The sequence below is a fragment of the Dromiciops gliroides genome, chromosome 1 (genome assembly GCF_019393635.1).
Source record: "Dromiciops gliroides isolate mDroGli1 chromosome 1, mDroGli1.pri, whole genome shotgun sequence".
NCBI lineage: Eukaryota > Metazoa > Chordata > Mammalia > Microbiotheria > Microbiotheriidae > Dromiciops > Dromiciops gliroides.
This window is the reverse complement of record NC_057861.1, coordinates 76,010,241-76,033,248: the sequence shown is the minus strand read 5'-3', so window position 1 is coordinate 76,033,248 and position 23,008 is coordinate 76,010,241. Positions and strand designations below refer to the sequence as shown.

General features: G+C 50.3%; 1 protein-coding gene across 1 annotated transcript in view; it reads left to right on the top strand.

Annotated features, from left to right (window-relative positions):
• The window catches only part of PLEC (plectin), an 82,821-nt gene that overhangs the window by 44,472 nt on the left and 15,341 nt on the right, over positions 1-23,008 (top strand). The window contains 21 exon segments of the mRNA XM_043975003.1: positions 63-182; positions 1,822-1,917; positions 3,916-4,043; positions 4,445-4,538; positions 4,990-5,144; positions 7,185-7,488; positions 7,600-7,677; positions 7,777-7,938; positions 8,121-8,225; positions 8,629-8,724; positions 9,475-9,600; positions 14,797-14,949; positions 15,181-15,335; positions 17,831-17,957; positions 18,360-18,543; positions 18,648-18,805; positions 19,479-19,657; positions 19,781-19,919; positions 20,339-20,695; positions 20,901-20,984; positions 22,427-22,531. Of these exon segments, the coding sequence (XP_043830938.1) occupies positions 63-182; positions 1,822-1,917; positions 3,916-4,043; positions 4,445-4,538; positions 4,990-5,144; positions 7,185-7,488; positions 7,600-7,677; positions 7,777-7,938; positions 8,121-8,225; positions 8,629-8,724; positions 9,475-9,600; positions 14,797-14,949; positions 15,181-15,335; positions 17,831-17,957; positions 18,360-18,543; positions 18,648-18,805; positions 19,479-19,657; positions 19,781-19,919; positions 20,339-20,695; positions 20,901-20,984; positions 22,427-22,531 (3,105 nt within the window).

Sequence of the window (23,008 nt, the reverse complement as noted above, 5' to 3'; positions counted from 1 at the left end):
GAGGGGGGAGGAGGGTTCTGGGCTCTGGCCTTTCTATGTGTAAGTCCTGCCTCCTGGGACAGGAGCTGCAGCTTCGCTGGCAAGAGTACCGGGAGCTGGTCATGTTGCTACTACAATGGATCCGTCAGCATATCATTGCCTTTGAGGAGCGCAAGTTCGCCACGAGCTACGAGGAGACAGAGGTGAGCAGCTTTTCCAGGGCCCCGGGGCTCCTCCCTGGAGTCTGTCCCTCAGGTTTCTCCCAGGGGTGCCCAGCTCTCTGCCGGGCCTAGGCCTGCCTCTGCTTCTGCCCCCTTTCCAGGCCTGGCTGCATTGGGGTAGCACAGAAACCAAGGCAACATGGAAGTAGGAAAAACAAACAGGTACATGAAGGAAGGAAGCAGAGGGTCCAGGAACAAAAAGAAATCCATTTTTGCAGGGTTGAGAGAGGCTAGTGTTAGGGCCAAGGTACCACCATGATGCCTTCTGGCCTTTCCTCCACTTGGCCTTGCCAGGCCCCATCAGAGGGACCCAGTGGATGGGCCACTGGGACTGGAGTCAGGAAGACCTGAGTTCAAATCCAGACTCAGACATTTATGAGCTGTGTGACCCTGGGCAAGTCACTTCACCCCTGTTAACTTCAGTTTCCTCATTTGTAAAATGGGGATGATAATAATAGCGCCCACCGGGGGCAGCTAGGTAGCACAGTGGATAAAGCACCGGCCCTGGATTCAGGAAGACCTGATTTCAAATCTGGCCTCAGACACTTGACATGTACTAGCTGTTTGACCCTGGGCAAGTCACTTAACCCCCGTTGCCCTGCAAAAAAAAAAATATATATATATATATATATATATATATAAATAATAGCGCCCACCTCCCAGGTGGCGCCCAGCATCCAATGAGATAATCATTTTAAAGTTTTTAGCACAGTGACTGGCACATAGTAAGTGCTATATAAATGCTAGAGAGAGTCATCTCAGTGAGTGCTGGTGAAGGGTGAGTCTATTGCTCCTGCTACTGTAAGACCGCCTCCCCCTTCTAATCTGGGAAGTGGGATCAGGACACCTCCCTCTCTGGCCTCCTAGTTCCTCTCCCCAACCTCTTGGGACTTGTCAGGCTTTGTAGCCTCCCTCAAGGTTCCCACATTGGGCTCTGGTGTTTGGGTTTCTGTTGAGTATCTATCTGGCCCCTCAGATCAATTGGACAAACACTTCAAACCATTCCCAGCTCCTCCTCCTGCCCTCCCTGGCAACCAGGATGGTGCAGGGCCACGAGATCACGCCATATCCAGATTATCTGGAGGAAGTGTGGGCTGGAGAAGAGGCGATTTACAAAGAACATGGCGGCTGTCTTCAAGTGTTTGAAGGGCCGTCACATGGAAGAAAGAGAGATTAGACTTGCTTGGCATGGTCCCAGAGGGCAGATTTGAGAGCAGTGGATGAAAGAGGCAAAGAGTCTCTGTGGAGGGAAGACCTTCCTAATAGTAAGAGCTGGCCCAAGTGGAATGGCTTGCCTTGGAAAGGGTCTAGTGGTCACTGTGAAGCTGTCCTCCCAGGAGTATCCCCCACCCTGGGTGTTCTTCCAAGACCCTTTCCTGGGCCTAGCTCTGACCAAGACTCTCTGGTGATGGCATGTAGGTCCCCACTGTTGGCAGGGATTGGAGCATCAGCTTAATTGGCTTCAGAATTACAGGTTTAGAGCAGGGGAGGAACCTTAGAGATCCATTAGGGCAGCCCCTTCCTCTTAGAGTTGAAGGCTAACCCTTGTTTTGAGACTTCCAGGCCCTTTCTGAGGTAGTTGGACCTCAGGGAGCCCTCTCATGCCTACATCTCTTCACAGATCCTCTGGTGTCAGTTCCTCAAATTTAAGGAAACCGAGCTTCCCGCCAAGGAGGCTGACAAGAACCGATCCAAGAACATTTACCAGTCACTGGAGGTGAGAGGCTGTTTTACCTCAGAGCAGCCCAACTACTCTGATTGCTGAACCCTGCATCCCTACCCTGGCCACTTTTCAGTCTTCTTTTCCTTCTGGGTCAGCAAACCCCTCACTAGGCTGGCTCCATCTTCCAAAGAATGAGTGAGACAGGACTGCCTTATGACTGTCCTGGGGGACCAGGGTTTGGGGGTAGGGTCCATGTATCCCTATATAAGTATTGATACCTTTGGACCCCTGACATGGAAGCCATCAGCTCAGAATTGGATGAGGGGATATGTAAATGTGAACTTGAACATGATATCTTTAGAGGCAACTTGACCTCGTCCAAAAAAAAAAAAAATGCTGGACTTGGATTTGAGGGACCTGGGTTAGAATCTTGGCTCACTCACTCACTGTGTTACCCCTCTTTGAGCATGTGTCTCCTCTTCTATGCTGAAATACTCAAAGGTCGATGGTGTCAATGAAGGGAACTCCTAGGGGTGGGGACTCCTTTCTCCTATGACTTACTAGGTCCTGGGGAATTCTAGTGATGAATCTGATTTCAGGGAAGAGCATTTCACAAATATGAGCTAATAAACACAGAAAGGAATGAGATGACTTGGGGGCCCCTGGGGAAGGATTGCTGCATCTCCCTGCCTGTATGCCTGGGCTCTGATACATTATTTCCTTTGAGCCAGAGGACACAGTATTGGAGGAGTAGAAAACCCAGACTAGGCACCTATAGGGTGTGTCTACTTCCCTGTCCTCTTCCATTTCCCTAACATAGAAATTAACTGACCTGAGAGGTAGCTTTGTACAGGGGAGAGTGCACTGTATTTGTAGTCAAGAAGATGTGAGTTGAAATCCCATCTCAGATGCTCACTAGTTGTTTGACCCTGGGCAAGTCACTTAACCACTCAGTTTCCTCATCTGTAAAATGAGAATAATAGCCTTTGCCACCCCACCCACCTTACTGTGAGGATCAAATGAGATAACTTATATGATACTGCTTCACAAACCATATCGTTTTATATATCTGTTAGAGATATTGTCAAGTCATGTAGCTAATGTGTCAGAGGCAGGATTTAAACCCTGGTCTTCAAGCCTAGTGCTCTACCCACCAAGCTAGGCTACCTCACAAATAGGGACAGTAATATTTAGCACTATCTTCCAAGAGTGTTGTGGAGAACTCTGTGGCTGGATTTAAAGATCTGTTATTTTGATAGTTAAACTCAATCAACAGGCCTTTATTAAGCATCTACCATTAAGCTGGGGTGGGGTAGGCATAAAGAAAGAAACCTCTCTTGCCCTCGAGGAACTTACGTTCTACTAGGTAGGATACATAAGCATAGATAGAAAAAGATAGTTTAGTTCACTGATGCAAATTGCAAGGCCTTTTGTTACTTGGAAGATATTATTTAAGATGCTGTGGCTCACAGGTTCTTTGGTCTGCAGCCAACCTAATGATGCATCTTGGATTTCAGGGGAAAGTGTTCTATAAACCTTAAAGCAGTATATGAGTGTGAGCTGCAACTTTGTTATTTTAAATATAGAAAGATACAAGGCAACCTTGGCCTTGGCCAGAAAGAGGGATTAGTGCTGACTGTCCTTGGCATGTGGTCACTCTTTTCTTATTATAACTATTACAACTTGTAATCATCATTCACATGTATCTTGTGCTTGGTGGGATCCAAGTACTTTTTCATATATTGTCTGCCTGGATGTGAGTTTGAGCCAGAAGACATAGTCCTAGAAGAAGGCAAGCTTCAGACTAGCTGGAATGAACCAAGGAGTGTGAATACCAGCCCATCCCCTCCAAGTTATTTGTTTGCACACAGGTAGCTCAGAGCCTTTGGCCCTGGGCACACATACATCCACCTTTCTCCTTGCCCCACCTACCTGCCACCTTCCTGAAACGCACCCTGTGGGGGCCCCACCTTGCTGGACAGGCAGGACACTCTCCACCTGGCAAGTGCTTGATTCTCCTGAACCCGTTCTCTATTCCCTGTGCCCATGCAGGGGGCTGTGCAGGCTGGGCAGCTGAAGGTACCACCAGGCTTTCACCCTCTGGATGTAGAGAAAGAATGGGGGAAACTGCATGTGGCCATCCTGGAGAGGGAGAAGCAGCTGAGAACAGAGTTTGAGAGGTGGGTGTGGACAGTATGGCGGGAGGGAGATTTGGCACTACAGTTTTTCCATGGGGCAGGAGGAAGGGGTCCCTAGGAAGGCCAAGGAGGTGGGGAGCAGGAGCAGGCTGGAGGGAGGTGCCCGTGGCGGGGCTAATAGGAACCACACGCTGGTGACTCATCGCCCCAGAGAGGAAACGGTTTGCCACTGAAAATCTTGTGCTCTGCTCAGAGTTTGAGCAGTGGAGCCCTGAAAGAAGACAGAAAAACACTTCAGGAAAGGCTGGAGGCCTTGGACCCCAGCCCTGGGCCATCTGGTGCTTTCTGCCTGTGGGGTCCCAGGATGGGCCTGGGCTGCCCTGGCCTGTGATCCCAGGCCTCCCCAGTGAAGCCCTCTGCTTTGGGGTGGGTGTGTCCTGCAGGCAGGAGTGTCTCCAGAGAATTGTGAGCAAGCTACAGATGGAATCTGGCCTGTGCGAGGAGCAGCTGAATCAGGCTGATGCCCTGCTGCAATTGGTGAGGCCTGCTGCAGAAGGGTGGGGTGGCAGGCACTGGGGGCGGACCCGTCTGGCAGAGGGGCGGGGCCATCTGGGGAGGGAGGTGCCTGATGAGGGTTTGGGTGGGGCTGGACCTGGGATTTCTTTCTCATCCAAGCCTGAGGCTGCTTTGGCTCATGGGTGGATCCTGCCTGGCTAAACCAGAGCCGCCAGAAGTGTGGAGCTAGCTCATTGTTAGTGACTGGGGACAATGGATTTCACTCGGCAAACATCTGGGGCTTGTTGGGTGCTGAACCCTGTCCTAGGCTGCTGAAGATACATTGTTTGAGACCTAGTTTAGGAGCTTACACAGCCAAGTGCTATGCGGGGGATTTGGGAAAGCTATGTCCCTGGGACCTCCCCGGGAGTGGGTTGTGGCTGAGTAGCCACTCTCAGGGGCCCCACCCTGACCCACTGTTGTGCCATTGCAGGACATCCGACTGCTGACCTCGGGCAAAGCCCCTCAGCACACCGGGGAAGTGGAGAGGGACCTGGACAAGGCTGATGGCATGATCCGGCTGCTCTTCAATGATGTGCAGACCCTCAAAGATGGGCGGCACCCCCAGGGCGAGCAGATGTACCGAAGGTACCAGGAGTAGAGTGGGCATCTGGGGCCCCTTGAAGGGCCCACTGCCCCATAGGCAGAGCTCTGTGGGCTGGAGACAGCTGCTATACGATAAGAGGTGCTGGCCTAAAAGTCAGGAGACTGGCTATAGACCTGGCTCTGGCATTCACACTCACTTTGTGCCCTGGTAAAAGACACATAAAGCCTCTGGGCTTCAGTTTCCTTGGCTTTAACGTGGGACTGATGATCAGCACTTCTACCTTTAGCCTAGAGCTGCAGTGCAAAGCACAGAGTGCTATTGGGAGAGGTCGTGGAGGAGAGGGAGCCCAAATTCTGGCATTGGGTCTGCCTCTAGTTCTGTCTCCATTCATTCATTCAACAAGCATCTTTTAAACACCTGCTGTGTGCTGAGTAGTCTTAATCATGAATGTAGAGCTAGAAGAGACCTCAGAGACCTTTTAGTCCAAGCTCCCCTTTTTGCAGATGAGGAAACTGAGAAAGGAAAATAGGATCATAGATTAAGAGCTGGAAAGGACCTCGAAGGCTATTTAACTGAGCATGCTGAGGTTAAGTGATAGATCCAAGGTCACAAGAGTAGTTAGTGTCAGAGGCAGGATTTGAACCCAGGTCCTCTGTATTGAGCATAGTGCTGGAGGACATAGGGAGTTTAGAGAAGATAGGGCCCCTGGCCTCATAGAGCTAGCAGATCTGTGTAAGGGGGTGCCCCCTGCCTTGCTACCTGCCTCACGGGGCTGCTTTGAGGTACAGCTGCCCTTCTGTAAGAGATGAGAACATGTCTTGGTAGAGTGCCAAGGACAGTTACAAGCAGCTCTGCTATCTTGACTCGATCACGTCCCTCGTGTCTCCCTTGCCCACAGCAGTTCTGCCTTTCCTGTTTAACTACAGATTCTGTAGCCTTCTCTTCTTCCTTATGACTGGCTTCATCAATACGTGGAACCCCCCCATTCACTCTGCCAGAGGGGCCCTTAAGCCAAGCCTTTCAAGGCAGCTGCCCTGCTTGTTATTAGTTTAGTTTAGTTTAGTTTAGTTTGGTGAGGCAATTAGGGTTAAGTGACTTGCCCAGGGTCACACAGCTAGTACATGTCTGAGGCTGGATTTGAACTCAGGTCCTTTTGAATCCAGGGCCAGTGCTTTATCCACTGCACCACCTAGCTGCCCTGCTTGTTATTAGTTTTAACAAGTTTGGTTTAAACAAGTTAGTTTAACACCAGCTGTGTGCCAGGCACTGTACTAAATGCTTTACAAATATTCTCTCATTTGATCCTTATAACAACCCTGGGAGGTAGGTGCTATTATTATTATTTTGTGTGTGTGTGTGTGAGGCAATTAGGGTTAAGTGACTTGCCCAGGGTCATGCAGCTAGTAAGTGTCAAGTGTCTGAGGCCACATTTGAACTCAGGTCCTCCTGAATCCACTGCGCCAGGTAGGTGCTATTATGAACCCCATTTTGTAGGTTGGGGAACTGAGTCAGACAGAATGACTTGTACAAGGTCACACAGCTTTGTCTGAGGCCACATTTGAATTCAGACCTTGACTCCAAGTCCAGGGCTCTGTTCACTGCACCACCTGGCTGCCTCTCTGGCTTTCCTCTGGCTCAGCCTGGTGCTTCACATTGGGCTTCCAAACATGTGTGGGGAGCCAAGGGCTAGGCCAAACTGGAGAAACTGGGAAGCGATTCCTTCCTAGTTCCAAGGTTGCATCTCAAAGGCATCAGGCCTTGGTTTGGAGTTGATTCCAGATCATTAGATGTGCACACATTTGCATACAAGCATAATGTCATTAGGCTGGACAAGCATTTCTGAAGAACCTCTTACGTGCCACTCATTGTGCTAGTCCCTGGGGATACAAAAATAACTGCCCACCCTCAAGGAGCTTACCTTCTATTAGATGGTATAGTTAGTGGGTAGTTCATTATAAGAGAAACAGCTTTCCCTCCTTCCAGCCTTCCTACTGACTTTCTCTGGGATGCCACCCAGGATTCTGGCAATTCCCCCTCTGCCCCTTGGACCAAAGCCGATGGCCTCCTCATCTCTCTCCTAGGGTGTACCGCCTACATGAGCGACTTGTGGCCATCCGCACTGAGTACAACCTGCGGCTCAAGGCTGGCGTGCCCGTGACTCAGGTGAGCCAAGTGACCTCCCAGAGGCGGCCTGAGCTGGAGGATGTCACACTACGCTACCTGCAAGACCTCCTGGCCTGGGTGGAGGAGAACCAGCGGCGACTGGATGGGGCCGAGTGGGGTGTGGACCTCCCCAGTGTGGAGTCGCAGCTGGGCAGCCACCGGGGCCTGCACCAGTCCATCGAGGAATTCCGGGCCAAGATTGAGCGAGCACGGGCGGATGAGGTGAGCTGAAGCCAAGCACAGACACTGGCGTCCTCCCCTGCTCCCAACTTTGGCCTGTTTTCCAGGCTGTCGGAGGCAGAGGAGGCCTCATTCCCTCTTCCCTCCCTCCAGAGCCAGCTCTCTCCAGCTACCAGAGGGGCCTACAGGGACTGTCTGGGCAAATTGGACCTACAGTATGCCAAGCTGCTGGTGAGAAAAGTGGGGCCACGGCGGGGACGGCAGTTGGGCTAAAGAGGGACTTCCTGTCTGACCTCTGCCCTTCTTCATCCTTTCTTTTCGGATCTGTAGAATACCTCTAAGGCCCGGCTGCGGGGTCTGGAGAGCCTGCATGGCTTCGTGGCCGCAGCCACCAAAGAGCTGATGTGGCTGAATGAGAAGGAAGAGGAAGAAGTCAACTATGACTGGAGTGAACGCAACAATAACATGGCGGCCAAGAAGGACAGCTATTCGGTAGGGAGTAGGATTGGCCCCTCAGGGTCCTTGCAGTTCTCCCTCTGCCCCCGGCTTACGGCTTCTTCTCGGGTCAAGGCTGACAGGCCATCTCCGAGCCAGCAGAGGGTGGGTGGGGAGGCAGGCTGGCTGAGTTTCCCCATTGGGGCGGCTCTCTGAGGCCACCGGCTCCAACCCTCCAGGGCTTGATGCGGGAACTGGAGCTGAAGGAGAAGAAAGTCAAGGAGATTCAGAGTACGGCGGAGCGCCTCCTTCGGGAAGACCACCCTGGGAAGCCCACTGTGGAGGTAGGGAGGGAGGGTGGGCAGCAGGCCTGGCTCACTGGCAGTGGGGGGGACAAAGGGAAGGCAGCAGGCAGGACTGGCTAGGGCAGGGAGGGGAGTCACAGGGAGGGAAATCTTCATGGCAGCAGGTAGATGCCTCTGCTCTCTGCTCCAGGAGGGGTGCGCCGAGTGCAAGACACATAGCCGTCAATCAACATCTGCTATATGCCTGGCCACTGTGCTGGCACCTGGGATGCAGAGACAAAAATGAAACAGCTGGAGGGGGGCAGACGGCGTCCTCCCCTGTCTTGGCCTGCCCTACCCCTTCTACTCTACCCACTGAAGGGGCTCAGCAGGATGAGGAGGTGGGGGAGGGATAGCGAAGGAGGCTGCCTGGGCCCCTTGTGACCTTGGGCTGCCATTGTAGGCGTTCCAGGCTGCCCTACAGACCCAGTGGAGTTGGATGCTACAATTGTGCTGCTGCCTGGAGGCGCATCTGAAGGAAAATACAGCCTATTTCCAGGTACCTGTTAGTCCCCCTTCTGCCCCTAAGCCAGAGTCCACCTATCCCTCTGAGGGCAGGCCTGCAGTTGGGAGATCTCAGACTCTCCCTCCTCTAAGGGATAATAGAGGCACCTCCAACCCCCTCCTTCTACAGATGAGGAAACAGGCTCATTTTGCTAGTAAGTGTCTGAGATGGGATTTGAATCCAAGTTTTCCTGACTCCCAAGTCCAGCAGTCTGTCCACTTCACCACATTTCCTCTCCTTGGCCTGAATGGGGTCATAGCTACAAGTAGCCCTGGCAGGCTGGGACTGGTGATGGCTCACGATGATCATAATTTAGAATTGGATGGCACCTTAGAAGTCACTTCCTCTATTTTTTTTTTTTTTTTGTGGAGCAGTGGGGGTTAAGTGACTTGCCCAGGGTCACACTAGTAAGTGTCAAGTGTCTGAGGCCGGATTTGAACTCAGGTACTCCTGAATCCAAGGCCAGTGCTTTATCCACTGTGCCACCTAGCCACCCCCACTTCCTCCATTTTACAGAAGAAGAAACTGAGGCTAGAGTCACATAGGTAGACTTTGAAAGTCATAGATTTGAGTCAAGATTTGAACCCAGCTCTTCTTGACACCAAAGCCAATACTCTTTCCACTGCCCAGATATGTATTGCAAGGATGGTACTGTCCTAGGTGAGAAGACTGGGGGGGGGGGGATGGGGAGATACTGCCTGAACAAGGGTCTGCCAGGCTTGAGACCTCTCTTTCTGGTTCTAGTTTTTCTCTGACGTGCGGGAGGCTGAGGAGCAGCTGCAGAAGCTTCAGGAGACAATGCGGAGGAAGTATACCTGTGACCGCTCCATCACCGTCACTCGTCTAGAGGACCTGCTACAAGATGCCCAGGTAAGCCTGCCTGCCAGGAGCAGCCTTTTTCCATTCCCTGTGGGCTCAAATAGGGTGATGGCACTCTCTTACCATAGCCTAAAACCAGATCAGCGTCATTGCATGCTTTAGCATACCTTTAACTCCCATTAAGCTTGCCATACGTTGAAACCCCCAGATTTTTTCAGATTCATTACTTCCTTGTCCTACCTTCCTCCCCTTATACTTGTAAAGTTGATTTTTTTCTTTCTTTTTTTTTTTTTTTGCGGGGCAGTGAGGGTTAAGTGACTTGCCCAGGGTCACACAGCTAGTCAAGTGTCTGAGACCGGATTTGAACTTGGGTACCCTGAATCCAGGGCCGGTGCTTTATCCACTACGCTACCTAGCTGCCCTCGAAGTTGATTTTTTTTTTTAAGTGAGGCAATTGGGGTTAAGCGACTTGCCCAGGGTCACACAACTAGTAAGTGTCAAGTGTCTGAGGCCGGATTTGAACTCAGGTACTCCTGAATCCAAGGCTGGTGCTTTATCCACTGCGCCACCTAGCCGCCCCCGAAGTTGATTTTTTTTTTTTTTTGCAGGGCAGTGGGGTTTAAGTGACTTGCCCAGGGTCACACAGCTAGTAAGTGTCTGAGGCTGGGTTTGAACTCAGGTCCTCCTGAATCCAAGGCTAGTGCCTTATCCATTGTGCCACCTAGCTGCCCCCCCCCCCAAGTTGATTTTTAAAAAAAAAACAGAGTATAAGTCTTTTGCAAATTCATTCCTCAGTTGTCTCTCATTAGTCACCAACGGTCTTATCTGTTGGGTACTTTCAAATCCTCACCTTCTCATTGACTGTGCTGGCCATCCCTGCCAGCCTCGAATTAACAACAGATTTGATGAGCATGTCATCTGTGCTTTTATCCAAGACTTTGATACAGGTGTTAAAGAGTAGAGGGCAAAACAGGCTGCTGGGGCCCTCCAATGGACAGCTTCTTCCAACTGATACTTAATGGCTACCCTTGCTTCTGACCATTCCATCAGTTCTTATCTACCTAACCTTACTGTTGTGGAGTCCATGTCAGGCACCATCTTTTCCATGAGAAAAACAGGAGAGAGATTTTTATCACGTGCATTGCTAAAACTGAAGTAAATTATGTTTACTGTATTTAGGTAATTGACCAGTTTAATAACCAGGTCAGAAAAGGTAATGAGGTTGGTCTGGTAGGATTTGTTCTTCTTTTAAATAGGGTCATTGTTGCCTTTTGTTTTTATGTCACATTTTTTTTTTTCTGGAAATAGTTCCCCCTCTATCTCTCTTCACCTCAAACCCTCGTTTGCAACAAAAAAGCAAACATGTTCAGGGCAGTGACCATATCTGATAATATGTAAAACATCCTGTATTAGTAGTCAAATGGGAGAGCCACCTGAAAGCACTTTGCAAACCTCAAAGCCCTAAATAAATGCTAGCTATTATTTGTAGTCTTCCCCCTACCCTCTTGTCTCTTCCGAGAGGAGGGAGGAAGGCATGTTTCATTATCTGGGACCATCATGCCTTTTTCAGTTGCTGATAATTTAGCCTTTTTTAAATCTAAATATACATCTGTCTGTCTATCTATGTAAATATCTATATCTATTATCTATCTATCTATCCATCTATTCATCTATCTATCCATCCATCTAAGCAGCTAGGTGGTGCAGTGGATAGAGCACTGGCCCTGGAGTCAAGAGTGCCTGAGTTCAGGGCAGCTAGGTGGCGCAGTGGATAGAGCACCGGCCCTGGAGTCAGGAGTACCTGAGTTCAAATCCAGCCTAAGACACTTAACACTTACTAGCTGTGTGACCCTGGGCAAGTCACTTAACCCCCATTGCCTCACTTAAAAAAAAAAAAGAGTACCTGAGTTCAAATCTTACCTCAGACACTTACGAGCTGTGTGACCCTGGGCAAGTCACTTAACCCCAAATGCCTTTAAGCATCCGATACCATTTCTGGTTGTCCTGATGTATATCTTGCCACTGGACCCAGATGGCTCTGGAGGATTGAGTGAGGTTGATGATCTTTCATAGCTCTCTCTCACTTAAATCCAATTCACTGCAAGTCATGACATCACCCTGATGTCATGATCCTCTTCGAGAATGGAGGACAAACAACAACATCTATCTGTCTAAATTCTATCATCTATCCATCTATCTTCTGACATGAGCTTTGAACTTGGAATCAGGAAGCCCTGAGCTCAGATTCCACCTCAGATACTTACTTAGCTGTGTGAATCTGGGCAAGTCATTTTTTTTGGGGGGGGGGGTGTTGAGGTGAGTCATTTAATCTTTCTTAGTCTCAGTTTTCTCCTGTGTAAAATGCAGATAATAATAGCAGAGTTGTTGTAAGGTTAAAATGAGATGATATTTTTAAATGCCTGGCAAACCTGAAGTCCTATATAAGTGCTATTAGTTTTGTTGTTTTTGATTTAAGATACTTTGATATTGGGGTGGCTAGGTGGCGCAGTGGATAAAGCACCGGCCTTGGATTCAGGAGTACCTGAGTTCAAATCTGGCCTCAGACACTTGACTTACTAGCTGTGTGACCCTGGGCAAGTCACTTAACCCCCATTGCCCAGCAAAAAAAAAAAAAGATACTTTGATATTCTAGTCTGTCCTATGATTATTGTGTCATTGTGGTGTTCCCTCTAGCAGCACAAATAGCCATGCAACCCTTTTTGGCTTTATTTTAGCATGACTTGCTCTTCTAAGCTTCCTTTGCTCGATGTTCACTAACCATCTCAAGTGACATGTCTTAGAATTTTCCCAGAAATCAAAGAGAAGTTCATTGGCCTAGAATTTACCGTTGATCCTTTTCCCCTTTTTTGAAACTCAGTTACATTTGTCCTTCTCCAGTCTGGTGGTATCTCACCTTTTCTACAGTCTCTCAGAGATTGCTGATAGTGGGTAATAATCATATCTGCTCAGTCTTTCAGGACCTTGGGATTAGTTCATCTGGGCCTGGTGACCTGAAGTCATCCGGTTTAGCTAGGAGATCTCTTACCATCTACCTCCTTATCTTAGGTATCAGCTTCCTATTAGTCATTTTCATTCCATCCCTTTCAGTCCAAAGATCATTCTCCTTGGTAGATAAAACAGAAGCAGAACAAGAGTTGAGCAGCATTCCCTTCTCTCCATCCAGTCGTCATGATCATCCTGTCTGCCCTCAGCAGCCGTTCTTTCCCTTCTTCCTTCCTTCTCTTCTCCCTCAAGTTTGTTTCTCTTAGCTTTCTTTGCAGGCCTCAGCTCAGTGGTGGGCTATAGACCCATCTAGGAATAGTTCTTTGTCTCATCTGAAATTCAAGGTGAAAGAAGGGGTTTAAGGTAGAAAGTGGATCAAGATGCCCTGGGGGCAAGTACAGCAGCAGCAGCAGCAGCAGCAGCAGCAGCAACTGGACTGGCTCTGAAAACCTGAGGAGCCCACTGGGCTGGAACAGAGTGAGGGAGACCAGGAAGGGAGAGAGCAGGCGTCCACTGGGGAAACTGGAGGACCACTTTTACCCTGGTTATCCATTGAACGGCTTCTCCTCTTCCCAAGTGGGAAGAGATCGTCAGTTAATGTTCTTCTTCAGTTTTTCTGTCCTTTGTTTTCACTTCTGAGTCTGTCTCTGTTCAACTCCTCCTCCTGGGGCCATTTTCATAACCACTAATGAGACACTGATTTCCATCCAATCCCTATCACTTAAGCAGCCAAGATGTAGACAGATATTTCGCCCCCATTGGATTAACTAAGACAATCTGGGGAAATTTCAACAGACTTTTTTGTTTAAAAAAAAAAACACAACAAAAAACAGGGGCAGCTAGGTGGCGCAGTGGATAAAGCACCAGCCTTGGATTCAGGAGGACCTGAGTTCAAATCCGGCCTCAGACACTTGACACTTACTAGCTGTGTGACCCTGGACAAGTCACTTAACCCCAATTGCCTCACCAAAAAAATTAATTAATTTAAAAAAAAAAAAACAAGAAAAACTGGGGGCAGCTAGGTGGCATAGTGGATAAAGCACCAGCCCTGGATTCAGGGGGACCTGAGTTCAAATCTGGCCTCAGACACTTGACACTTAACTAGCTGTGTGACCCTGGGCAAGTCACTTAACCCTCATTGCCCTGCCAAAAAAAAAAAAAAAAGAACAAGGGAAAAATAAAATAAAATGTAAAAGCATAGAAATGAGGAGTTTACTGGTCAGAGGCCTCATTCTAGCCCAGGCAGCTTGTGCTGCTTCTTTTTTCCATCCCCTCAGCACTGTCTGGAGTTAGATGCCAGACTGAGCCCATCTGGCTTGTAGCCTGAAGTCAATTCTGGCTGGCTCCATTAGACAGCCTAGTAGGAGCTAAGGCTTCTTAAGGGCTTAAGGCCTTTCCTGGAACTGCCATCCGAAGCTCCTCCTCCCTGGGCAGCTGCCCCCTTCGGCTCAAATGCTGCAGTTAGTCTCTGCAGGTGGCCTAACCCCTAGCAGTCTGCAGAGAGCCAGCCATCCTGCACTGATGTTAAAGCCCCGTTCAGTGCCTTCCTTGTCACCTTGTCCCCAGGAGGTCTTCTTTGGTTCCGCCCCTCCAAGTCTACCTATCTCACTTGTTTCCCTTTGACCTGTTCATTTGCCTAAAGAGTAATTCACCATTTAGATGCTGAGCTCATTTTCCCACCAATTATTCTAAACCTTTTTTTTTTCTTTTGGTGAGGCAGTTGGGGTTAAGTGACTTGCCCAGGGTCACACAGCTAGTAAGTGTCAAGGGTCTGAGGCTGGATTTGAACTCAGGTCTTCCTGAATCCAGGGCTAGTGCTTTATCCACTGTGCCACCTAGCCACCCCTATTCTAAACCTTTATCTAGATGATAAGTGTGGTCATTGAAATCATAAGATTTAAGGCTGGAAGGCACTTTTGGGGTTATCTAGTCCATTGTAGGGCAGTTAGGTAGCCTAGTGGAAAGGGCACCAGATCTGGAGTCAGGAAGACTTGAGTTCAAATCAGGCCTCATATACTTGCTAGCAATGTGACCTTGGGCAAGTCACTTATCCCTGTTTGCCTCAGTTTCCTTATCTGTAAAATGAGCTGGAAAAGGAAAGGACAAATCATTCCAGTATTTTTGCCAAGAAAATCCCAAATGGGGTCAGGAAGAGTCAGACGTGACTGAAACGACTTCTCATTTTGGTACTCTCCTCAGTGCCAACCTTTCCCTTCTCATTCTCTCTTCCTTCCCCCTACCCAGGATGAAAAGGAACAGCTCTCTGAGTACAAGGGGCATCTTTTGGGCCTGGCCAAGCGTGCTAAGGCCATTGTACAACTAAAGCCCCGTAACCCAGCTTATCCTATTCGGGGCCGGCTACCTCTGCAGGCTGTGTGTGACTACAAGCAGATGGAGGTGAGCTGAGCCCCAGGTCAAATTGTGGGAGGAAGGAGGGGTCAGAACAAAATAGGGAGGGCCCCAAGACTGACTGTGGGAAGTAGGAAGGGGTAGAATTCTGGGGGGCAGGTGGGGTGGCGCTGTCATTGTGGGCAGGGGGGAGAACAGTACGGATATCATTTGGGCTGAGCTCTGACAACTCAGCTCCCTGCTCTGCCTCTCTCTTGGCCTCTGACCTGGGCCCTGCAGATGACCGTCCACAAAGGGGATACCTGTCAGCTGGTGAGTCATGTCCAGCCATCCAAATGGAAGGTGGTACACAGCAGTGGCAGTGAAGCCGTCCTGCCCTCCGTCTGCTTTCTTGTGCCCCCACCCAATAAAGAGGCCCAGGATGCAGTCAGCAGGTAAGGCTGTGTGGTTGCCCAGGGCGGGATCCACCAAAGGGATGGGAGGGTCATTCAGCCAATCCAGCATTTATCAGGTGTATACTACATGATAGGAACCACACTAAGCTCTGGGAACACAGAGAGGCAAAAGCACAAGCCCTGTTTTCCAGGGGCTTACACAGTATAATGCAAGAGACAATCATGAAAATAATGCATATTATTATTATTTTGTGTGTGTGGGCAAAGAGGGTTAAGTGACTTGCCCAAGGTCACACAGCTAGTAAGTGTCAATCAAGTATCTGAGGCCGGATTTGAACTCAGGTCCTCCTGAATCCAGGGCCAGTGCTTTATCCACTGTGCCACCTAGCTGCCCTCTGCATGTTATTTTTAATATGCATCGTATATGTATGGAGAGAGATGGAGACAGAGATGGTACATGATCTCAGAGTGAAGGCAATAACACCTGAAGAGATCAGAAAGGCCTCCTGCAGAAGGTGTGATTTAATAAAGCTGAGTCTTAAAGAAAGCCAGGGAAGCTAAGAGGCAGGGGAGAGAGAGAGAGAGAGAGTGTGTGTATGTGTGTGCACGCGCGCGCGCAGCCAATGCCAAGACATGGAGACAGGAAATGTAGTGTTGGGGGTGAGGAACAGGAAAGACAGTGTCACTGGATCATAAAGTATGTGAAGGAAAATAAGTCTAAGAGGACTAAAAAGGTGGGTAGGGGGCCAGGTTATGAGGGTCTTTAAATGCCAAGCAGAGGACTTTATATTTGATCCTGGAAGTAAATGGGGGGCATTGGAGTTTATTAGGGAAATGAATTGGGGAGGGGGGAGGGTCACAGTACCAGAAAATTTACTTTGGCAGCTGAACGAAGGGCAGAATGAAGAGGAAAGAAATTTGAGGCAGCAAGCCCGGTTAGATGACTAACCCGGCAATAGCCTAGCAATGGTGAAGGTCAGAAGTCGGGGAGTGATGGGGGAGGGGACACATACAAGAGATGTTGTGAAGGTAGAAATGACAAGGTTCAGCACTGGCAGTGGATTAGATATGTGGAGTGAGCAAGACGGAGGAGACTGGTAGGATGGCATGGAGGCTGTAAACCTAGGTAACTAGGAGGATGGTGCCACCCTTGCTTGTATTAGGGAACTTCAGAGGAGGAGAGGGTTTTGGGAGAAAGATATTGAGCTCTGTTTGGAAATATTGAGTTTGAGATATCTAATAAGACATCCAGATCAAGATTTCCAAGAGGCAGTTGGATCAGCAGGGCTATAACTTGGGAGAAGGACTAGGGCTGGTAATAGATCTAGGAATCAGATGTATGAACATTATAAGGGAAACCACGGGATAGTATAGAGAGAGAAAAGAAGAGGGCCCTGGACAGGTCCTTGGGCACCCGTGAGTAGAGAACCAGCAAGAGAAGTAGAGGTTAGACAGGAAGGAGAACTAGGAAAGAGCAGTGTCCCCAAAACTTGGAGAAGAGAGAGAAGATGTCGGAAGACATGACTGATAGTAGTCAAATGCTACAGAAAAGCCAAGAAGAATGAGGATTCAGAAAAGGCTTTTTGGTTTGACAATTAAGACATCACTGGTTACTTCAAAGAGAGCAGTTTCAGGTTGAATGACTGAATGACAAGGACGTAAACCGGATTGCAGGGGGTCTAGAAGAGAGTGAGAGGAGAGGGCATCTAGGCACTGACTGTAGCCTGTTTTCTCAAGGAATTTAGTTTTGAAAGGGAGGAGAGATGTAGGGTGATAGCTAGTGGGGATGGTAGGACCCAGGGGAGGATTGGTAGAGATGTGAGTGTGTTTGTAGGTCTCAGGGAAGCAGTCAGTAGATGGGCAGAGTTTGAAGATTAGCAAGACTGGGGATGATAGTGGGGGCGGATCTACAAGAAAAGAAGGGAGGGGGTGGTATTAGAGGTACATGTAGAGGGGTTTGACGATAACAGCAGTGAAGGAGGGGATGGTGGGAGAAGATGTCTGAGTGACAGTGAGAGGAAGAGGAGGAGGAGGGAAGAAGAGGGAGCTCTCAGCAAATGGCCTCAAATTTTGGTGGAAAATGAGACAAAATCCACAATTGAGAGGGTTGGGTCTTATGCTTGAGGAGAAATGAGAAAGTTTGGGGCAACCACTGTGGAGAGGGGGAATTATTGATTTGATTAAGGAAGAATGGAATATTTACTTTGCTCCAGTGAGGGCCCAGGTGAGATTAGGTAACATAAATCTCTAGTGGACTCAGTCAATAAGGTTTCCTGACTTCTTCCAACTCTGTTTAGCAGCACATGAATAGGCATGAAGGAGGTGGATGCTGGGGACACTGCAAGGTTGGGATTTGGCAAGATGTGATGGACGATAGGACAAGGAATTAAGAAATTTGAGAGGTGGACCTGTAAAGATGAAAAGGGGAAGGGTCTGAAAAAGAGGAGGAGGGTTCCCCAGGAAAGGAGATGCCAATTTTTCCTCATGCCCTGTCCAATCTTTGCCCTCATCCCACTCCACTTTATCCCTGGAAGGCTGGAGGGACTACACCAGACTCTGCTGAACCTTTGGCACCAGCTACATGTGGACATGAAGAGTCTTTTGGCTTGGCAGTGCCTAACCCGAGAAATCCAGCTCATTCGCTCTTGGTCCCTGGTGACGGTGAGTCCTCAGACCTCTGGTGCCACCCTGCTGCCTCTTCTCCCCACCCAGGTGTTCCCTAGCATCTCCCTTCTCCCTATTTCCCTAACCCATTTCCTATATACCTGCCTCCCATCTACCACTTACTTTCAGTGTCCCCTCCCATCCTTATTCCTCCTCCTTATGTCTCCTCCTGCTCCCATCGCTTTTGCCACCCCTTCCCATCTGCATTCCCTCTACTATTCTCACCCTCAGTGTCCCCTCCCATCCTCATGACCCCCGCTGTCCCTTCACATTCTCATGCCTCTCCCTTCTCCCCTAACTCTCAGTATCTCTTTACCCTCAGTGTCCCTTCCTGTCCTCATGCCCCCCCCCCCACTTTCTGCCATCACCTTTTATTCTCACTACCCTTTTCTCATCCAGTTCCGCACGCTGAAACCAGAGGAGCAACGCCAGGCCTTACGCAACCTGGAGATGCATTACCAGGCCTTCCTTCGGGACAGCCAGGATGCCGGAAGCTTTGGACCTGAGGACCGCCTACAAGTGGAACGGGACTATAGCACCTGTACTCGCCACTATCAGCAGCTGCTGCAGAACCTGGAGCAAGGTAACTAGGCTGGGGCCGCCACAGGAGCCAGCTGTGCCCAGGGCGGTCAATGAGGACCCAAGGTGAGGGCCCTTGTGATGTGACGCCGGCCTTCCTATTCACAGGGGAACAGGAAGAGTCCTTGTGCCAGCGCTACATCTCGGAGCTGAAGGACATCCGTCTCCAGCTAGAGGCCTGTGAGGGCCGGATTGTCCATCGCCTCCGCATGCCACTGGAGAAGGAGCCTGTGCGCGAGTGTGCTCAACGGATCACGGAGCAGCAGGTACAGCCGCAGTTTGCCCTTCCTATCCAGCCTGCCTTCCTCTCTCTCGCATCTCCCCCTCTCTGTCTCTTTTGTCTTCCTTCCTCTCTCCCTCTTCTCCTTTCCTTTTCCCCTTCTCTTCCTCCTTCTTCCTTTCTCTTCCCCTCCCCCTCTCTTTTCATCCTTCCTCTCTCCCTCTTCCCCTTTCCTTTTCCCCTTCTCTTCCTCCTTCTTCCTTTCTCTTCCCCTCCCCCTCTCTTTTCATCCTTCCTCTCTCCCTCTTCCCCTTCTCTCTCCTTCCTCTTCCCCCTCCTGCCTTCTTTCCCCTCTCTCTCTCTCTCTCTCTCCTCTTTCTCTCTCTTCTTCCTCCCTGCCTCCTGCCTCCTCAGCCTCTAGTCTGCCAGCTGCTCTACTCCCCAGCTGACACCCTTCCTCAGGCCATTCTGGGTCCTACCCCAATGATCCTGGATCTCCTTGGGCACAGGCTTGGCTCTGAATATTCTCTTATCCTTCTCCTGTCTTTCTCCCCTTTGGTCTGGGTCTGTCTCTCTCCAGGTCTCTGCCCTCCCCTGGCTCCCTTGCCTATACATCTCCCTCTCTGTCTCTGCATCTGCCTCCCTCCTTTTGCCCCTTGTTTCCATTTCAGTCTCTTTTCACACCTTCTCAGCTTTCCCATCTCTGTGTCCCCTTGCAGAAGTTACAGGCAGAGGTAGAAGGCCTGGGCCAGGGAGTGACCAAGCTCTCTGCCAAGGCAGAGAAGGTGCTTGCCCAACCCGAGCCCTCCCCTGGAGCCCCTGCCCTTCGCTCTGAGCTGGACCTGACTCTGGGCAAGCTGGACCAGGTGCGCAGCCTGTCTTCCATCTACTTGGAGAAGTGAGTGTCATCTTTCTTACTCTGCCTCTTGGGGGTGGGAGTAGGAGCACTGGAGTCCTCCCTTCCTGTGCTCAGGTTCTTGGGACTGCCTCCCGGTCTCACCTAGGCTCCCATTACTCACAGGCTCAAGACCATCAGCCTCGTGATCCGTAGCACCCAGGGTGCAGAGGAGGTGCTGCGTACCTATGAGGAGCAGCTCAAGGATGTGCAGAATGTCCCTGCCGATCTCTCAGAGCTGGAGGCCACCAAGGTGGAGATGAAGGTACCTGGTCCAAGCTGGTCTGGAGCCGTAGGCTTCTGAGCCGCCCTACCCTAGGCCATAGTTAAAGAACCTTTGAGGGGAAGGGAACTCTGAGATCCTCTAGAAATCCTGCCCCCCCCCCCCCCCCCCGCCTCCTTAGACATACAGGCTACAGTGAAGCCACCCAGTCTATTCTGTTACTGGACAGCTCTTGGTCCATTGAAAAGAAACGAATGGCCATCCATCATTGCTCCTAATCTGCCCTCCAGTAGCTCAGATCTCATCCCTAGCCCCCCACAGGCCTTCAGCAGGTCCCCCTTCTCTGAGTTCTGGCCTCCTCTTCCTTAACCGTTCTATTGGGGCAGGGTTGGAAGATAGGGAAGGAGGGGAGTGGCCACCATGGCCTGGGCCATGCTGATGACCACTTCTCCCTGGAGCAGAAGTTACGGACCCAGGTGGAGGCCCAGCAGCCGCTCTTTGTGGGGCTGAATGAGGAGCTGAGGGCAGCGCAGGAGGTGGGCGAGCGGATGCAGCAGAAACACGGGGAGCGGGACGCCGAGCTGGAACGCTGGCGGGAGCGGGTCACGCAGCTGCTAGAGCGCTGGCAGGCCGTGCTGGCCCAGATTGACTTGCGGCAGCGAGAGCTGGATCAGCTGGGCCGCCAGTTGCGTTACTACCGTGAGAGCGCAGAGCCCCTGAACGCCTGGCTCATAAGCGCCAAGCAGCGGCAGGAGCAGATTCAGGCTGTGCCCTTGGCGGATAGCCAGGTGGTCCGTGAGCAGCTCCAGCAGGAAAAGGTCAGCACTGGGGTCTGAGACTGAGCGGGGAGGCTTGGGGAGGGCTGTGCTTGGCCATCACAAGCTCAGGAAGCGCTTCTCCTGCTGAGGTAAGGAATTCCATAGGGGCTTTTGGGGGAAGGGGAAGGGGTCAGAGTTAAGGGAGAACTGTGTGTGGTCACCTTGTTCTTGCAAGAACTGAACCCAGTGGGCTTTGCTTTCTCAGAAACTCCTGGAAGAGATCGAGAAACAAGGAGAGAAAGTTGCTGAGTGTCAGAAGTATGCCAAACAATACATTAATGCCATCAAGGTGAGGACCTTGAGACCCACCTCTGAGCTTCGGGCACCCCTGCTTTCCCTTTCCTAAATACTGAGAAAGATTCCATGGAGGCCACCTATGGTAGATGCTCATTCCTTGTAGGCCCCTGGGTTACTCCCATCAGCTCCTTACAGTTACAGCTCCTTGGACCCAGAGGGGGAGCATAGTTCAGTGGATAGGACCCTGGACTTGGGAGTTAGGAAGATATAGGTTTAAATCCTGCCTCACAAACTAGCTAGGTGTCCCTAGGTAAATCACCTAACCATTGTATGTCTCAGTTTCCTCATCTGTAAGGTTTGGATGCAATGGCTTTCTGAAATCCCTTCTGGTTGACCCTATGATCCGTTATCCCGCAGGGAGAAGGAGGCTGGAAGTAGAAACTGATCCAGTGTTTGGCCCTGATCACTAGGGAGATTAGAATCCTTTGATGATTTGGGGTGACATGAGAAAGATAATTTATAAAGCTGGGCTTGAGAGATGTCACTGAAGAAACTGCAGGAGCTCAGGAGAGAAATAGTCACTATTTAGATAAGGAAGGAAGGAATTAAGCATTTATTAAGAACCTACTATGTGGGGCAGCTAGATGGCGCAGTGGATAGAGCACTGGCCCTGGAGTCAGGAAGACCTGAGTTCAAATCCAGCCTCAGACACTTAACACTTACTGGCTGTGTGACCCTGGGCAAGTCACTTAACCCCAATTGCCTCACCAAAGGGGGAAAAAAAGAACCTACTATGTGCCAGGCACTTTGGGCACCCTACAATTATTTCATTTCATCCTCACGATACCCCTTGAGAGGAGTTGCTATTATTATCCCCATTTTACAAATGAGGAAACTGAGGTAGACAGATTAAGTGACTTGCTTAGGCTCACAGAGCTAGTAAGTACCCAAGACTGGATTTGAACTCAGGTCTTCCAAATCCAGTGCTCTATCCACTGGGCCACCTAGCTGCCTCAGACAAAGACTGAGGCCCAAAAGAAAAGGGGGGGGGGGAAAGGATGGTTTAGGACCATGCATGTGGGACATGGTGTGCTTGGAGCCTTTGTAACTGGCCTAGGACAGGGACCTGTTTGTCACTCGAGGATGTCTGTAGCCTCCTACATCCTCATCTGATCTTTTTGAACAACAGCGAAACCGGGGGCAGCTAGGTGGCGCAATGGATAAAGCACTGGCTCTGGACTCAGGAGAACCTGAGTTCAAATCTGGCCTCAGACACTTGACACTTACTAGCTGTGTGATCCTGGCTGGGCAAGTCACTTAACCCTCATTTCCCTGGGAAAAAAAAAAAAGAAAGTAAAGAAAACCCCACATGGAGTCACAAAGTGAACAACAGCAAAACCACAAAAGTGCTTCCCTGCTTGTACACTTCCCACAGCAGGCGGGGAGCAAACAAGTTTGTCATCCTGAAAGTCACCATCTTCTTGTCTCCTACAGGACTATGAACTACAGCTGGTGACGTACAAGGCTCAGGTGGAGCCTGTGGCCTCCCCTGCCAAGAAACCCAAGGTCCAGTCAGTGTCGGATAGCGTCATCCAGGAGGTGAGGCCCAGTGTGGTGGAGGCCAGATGGGTGGGCTCCAAGATCCCTGGCTTTGCTGGTCCCTGGGGCTAAGGTCGGGCTAGGGGAAGAAGGGAGACCTTTATGGTTCTTTCTGCCGAGCAGTAAGCCACCCGTACCCTGAGGTGCAATTGAATTCCAAAGGACCCATTCTTGGCGCCTGACTCTCCATTCTTACTCCCTGTATGACCCTGGATGGATCATTTAAACTTCTCTGGGCTTCAGTTTTCTGACCTGTGGGCCAGAGGGGTTGGTCTGAATGACCTTTACAGCCCTTTCACCTCTGAATCTACGATCCTGTGTGACCCTTCCATGGTAGAGCTGGCCCGGCCTCCCACCCCCACGCCCCTGGGTTTCCAGCTTGGGGCTGAACCTCCTTTTGCTTCCGAGGTTTGAGCATAGGTGTATATGTGTATGCGTTGTATATGTGTGTATGTGCACATCGTGAGTGTGTTTGCG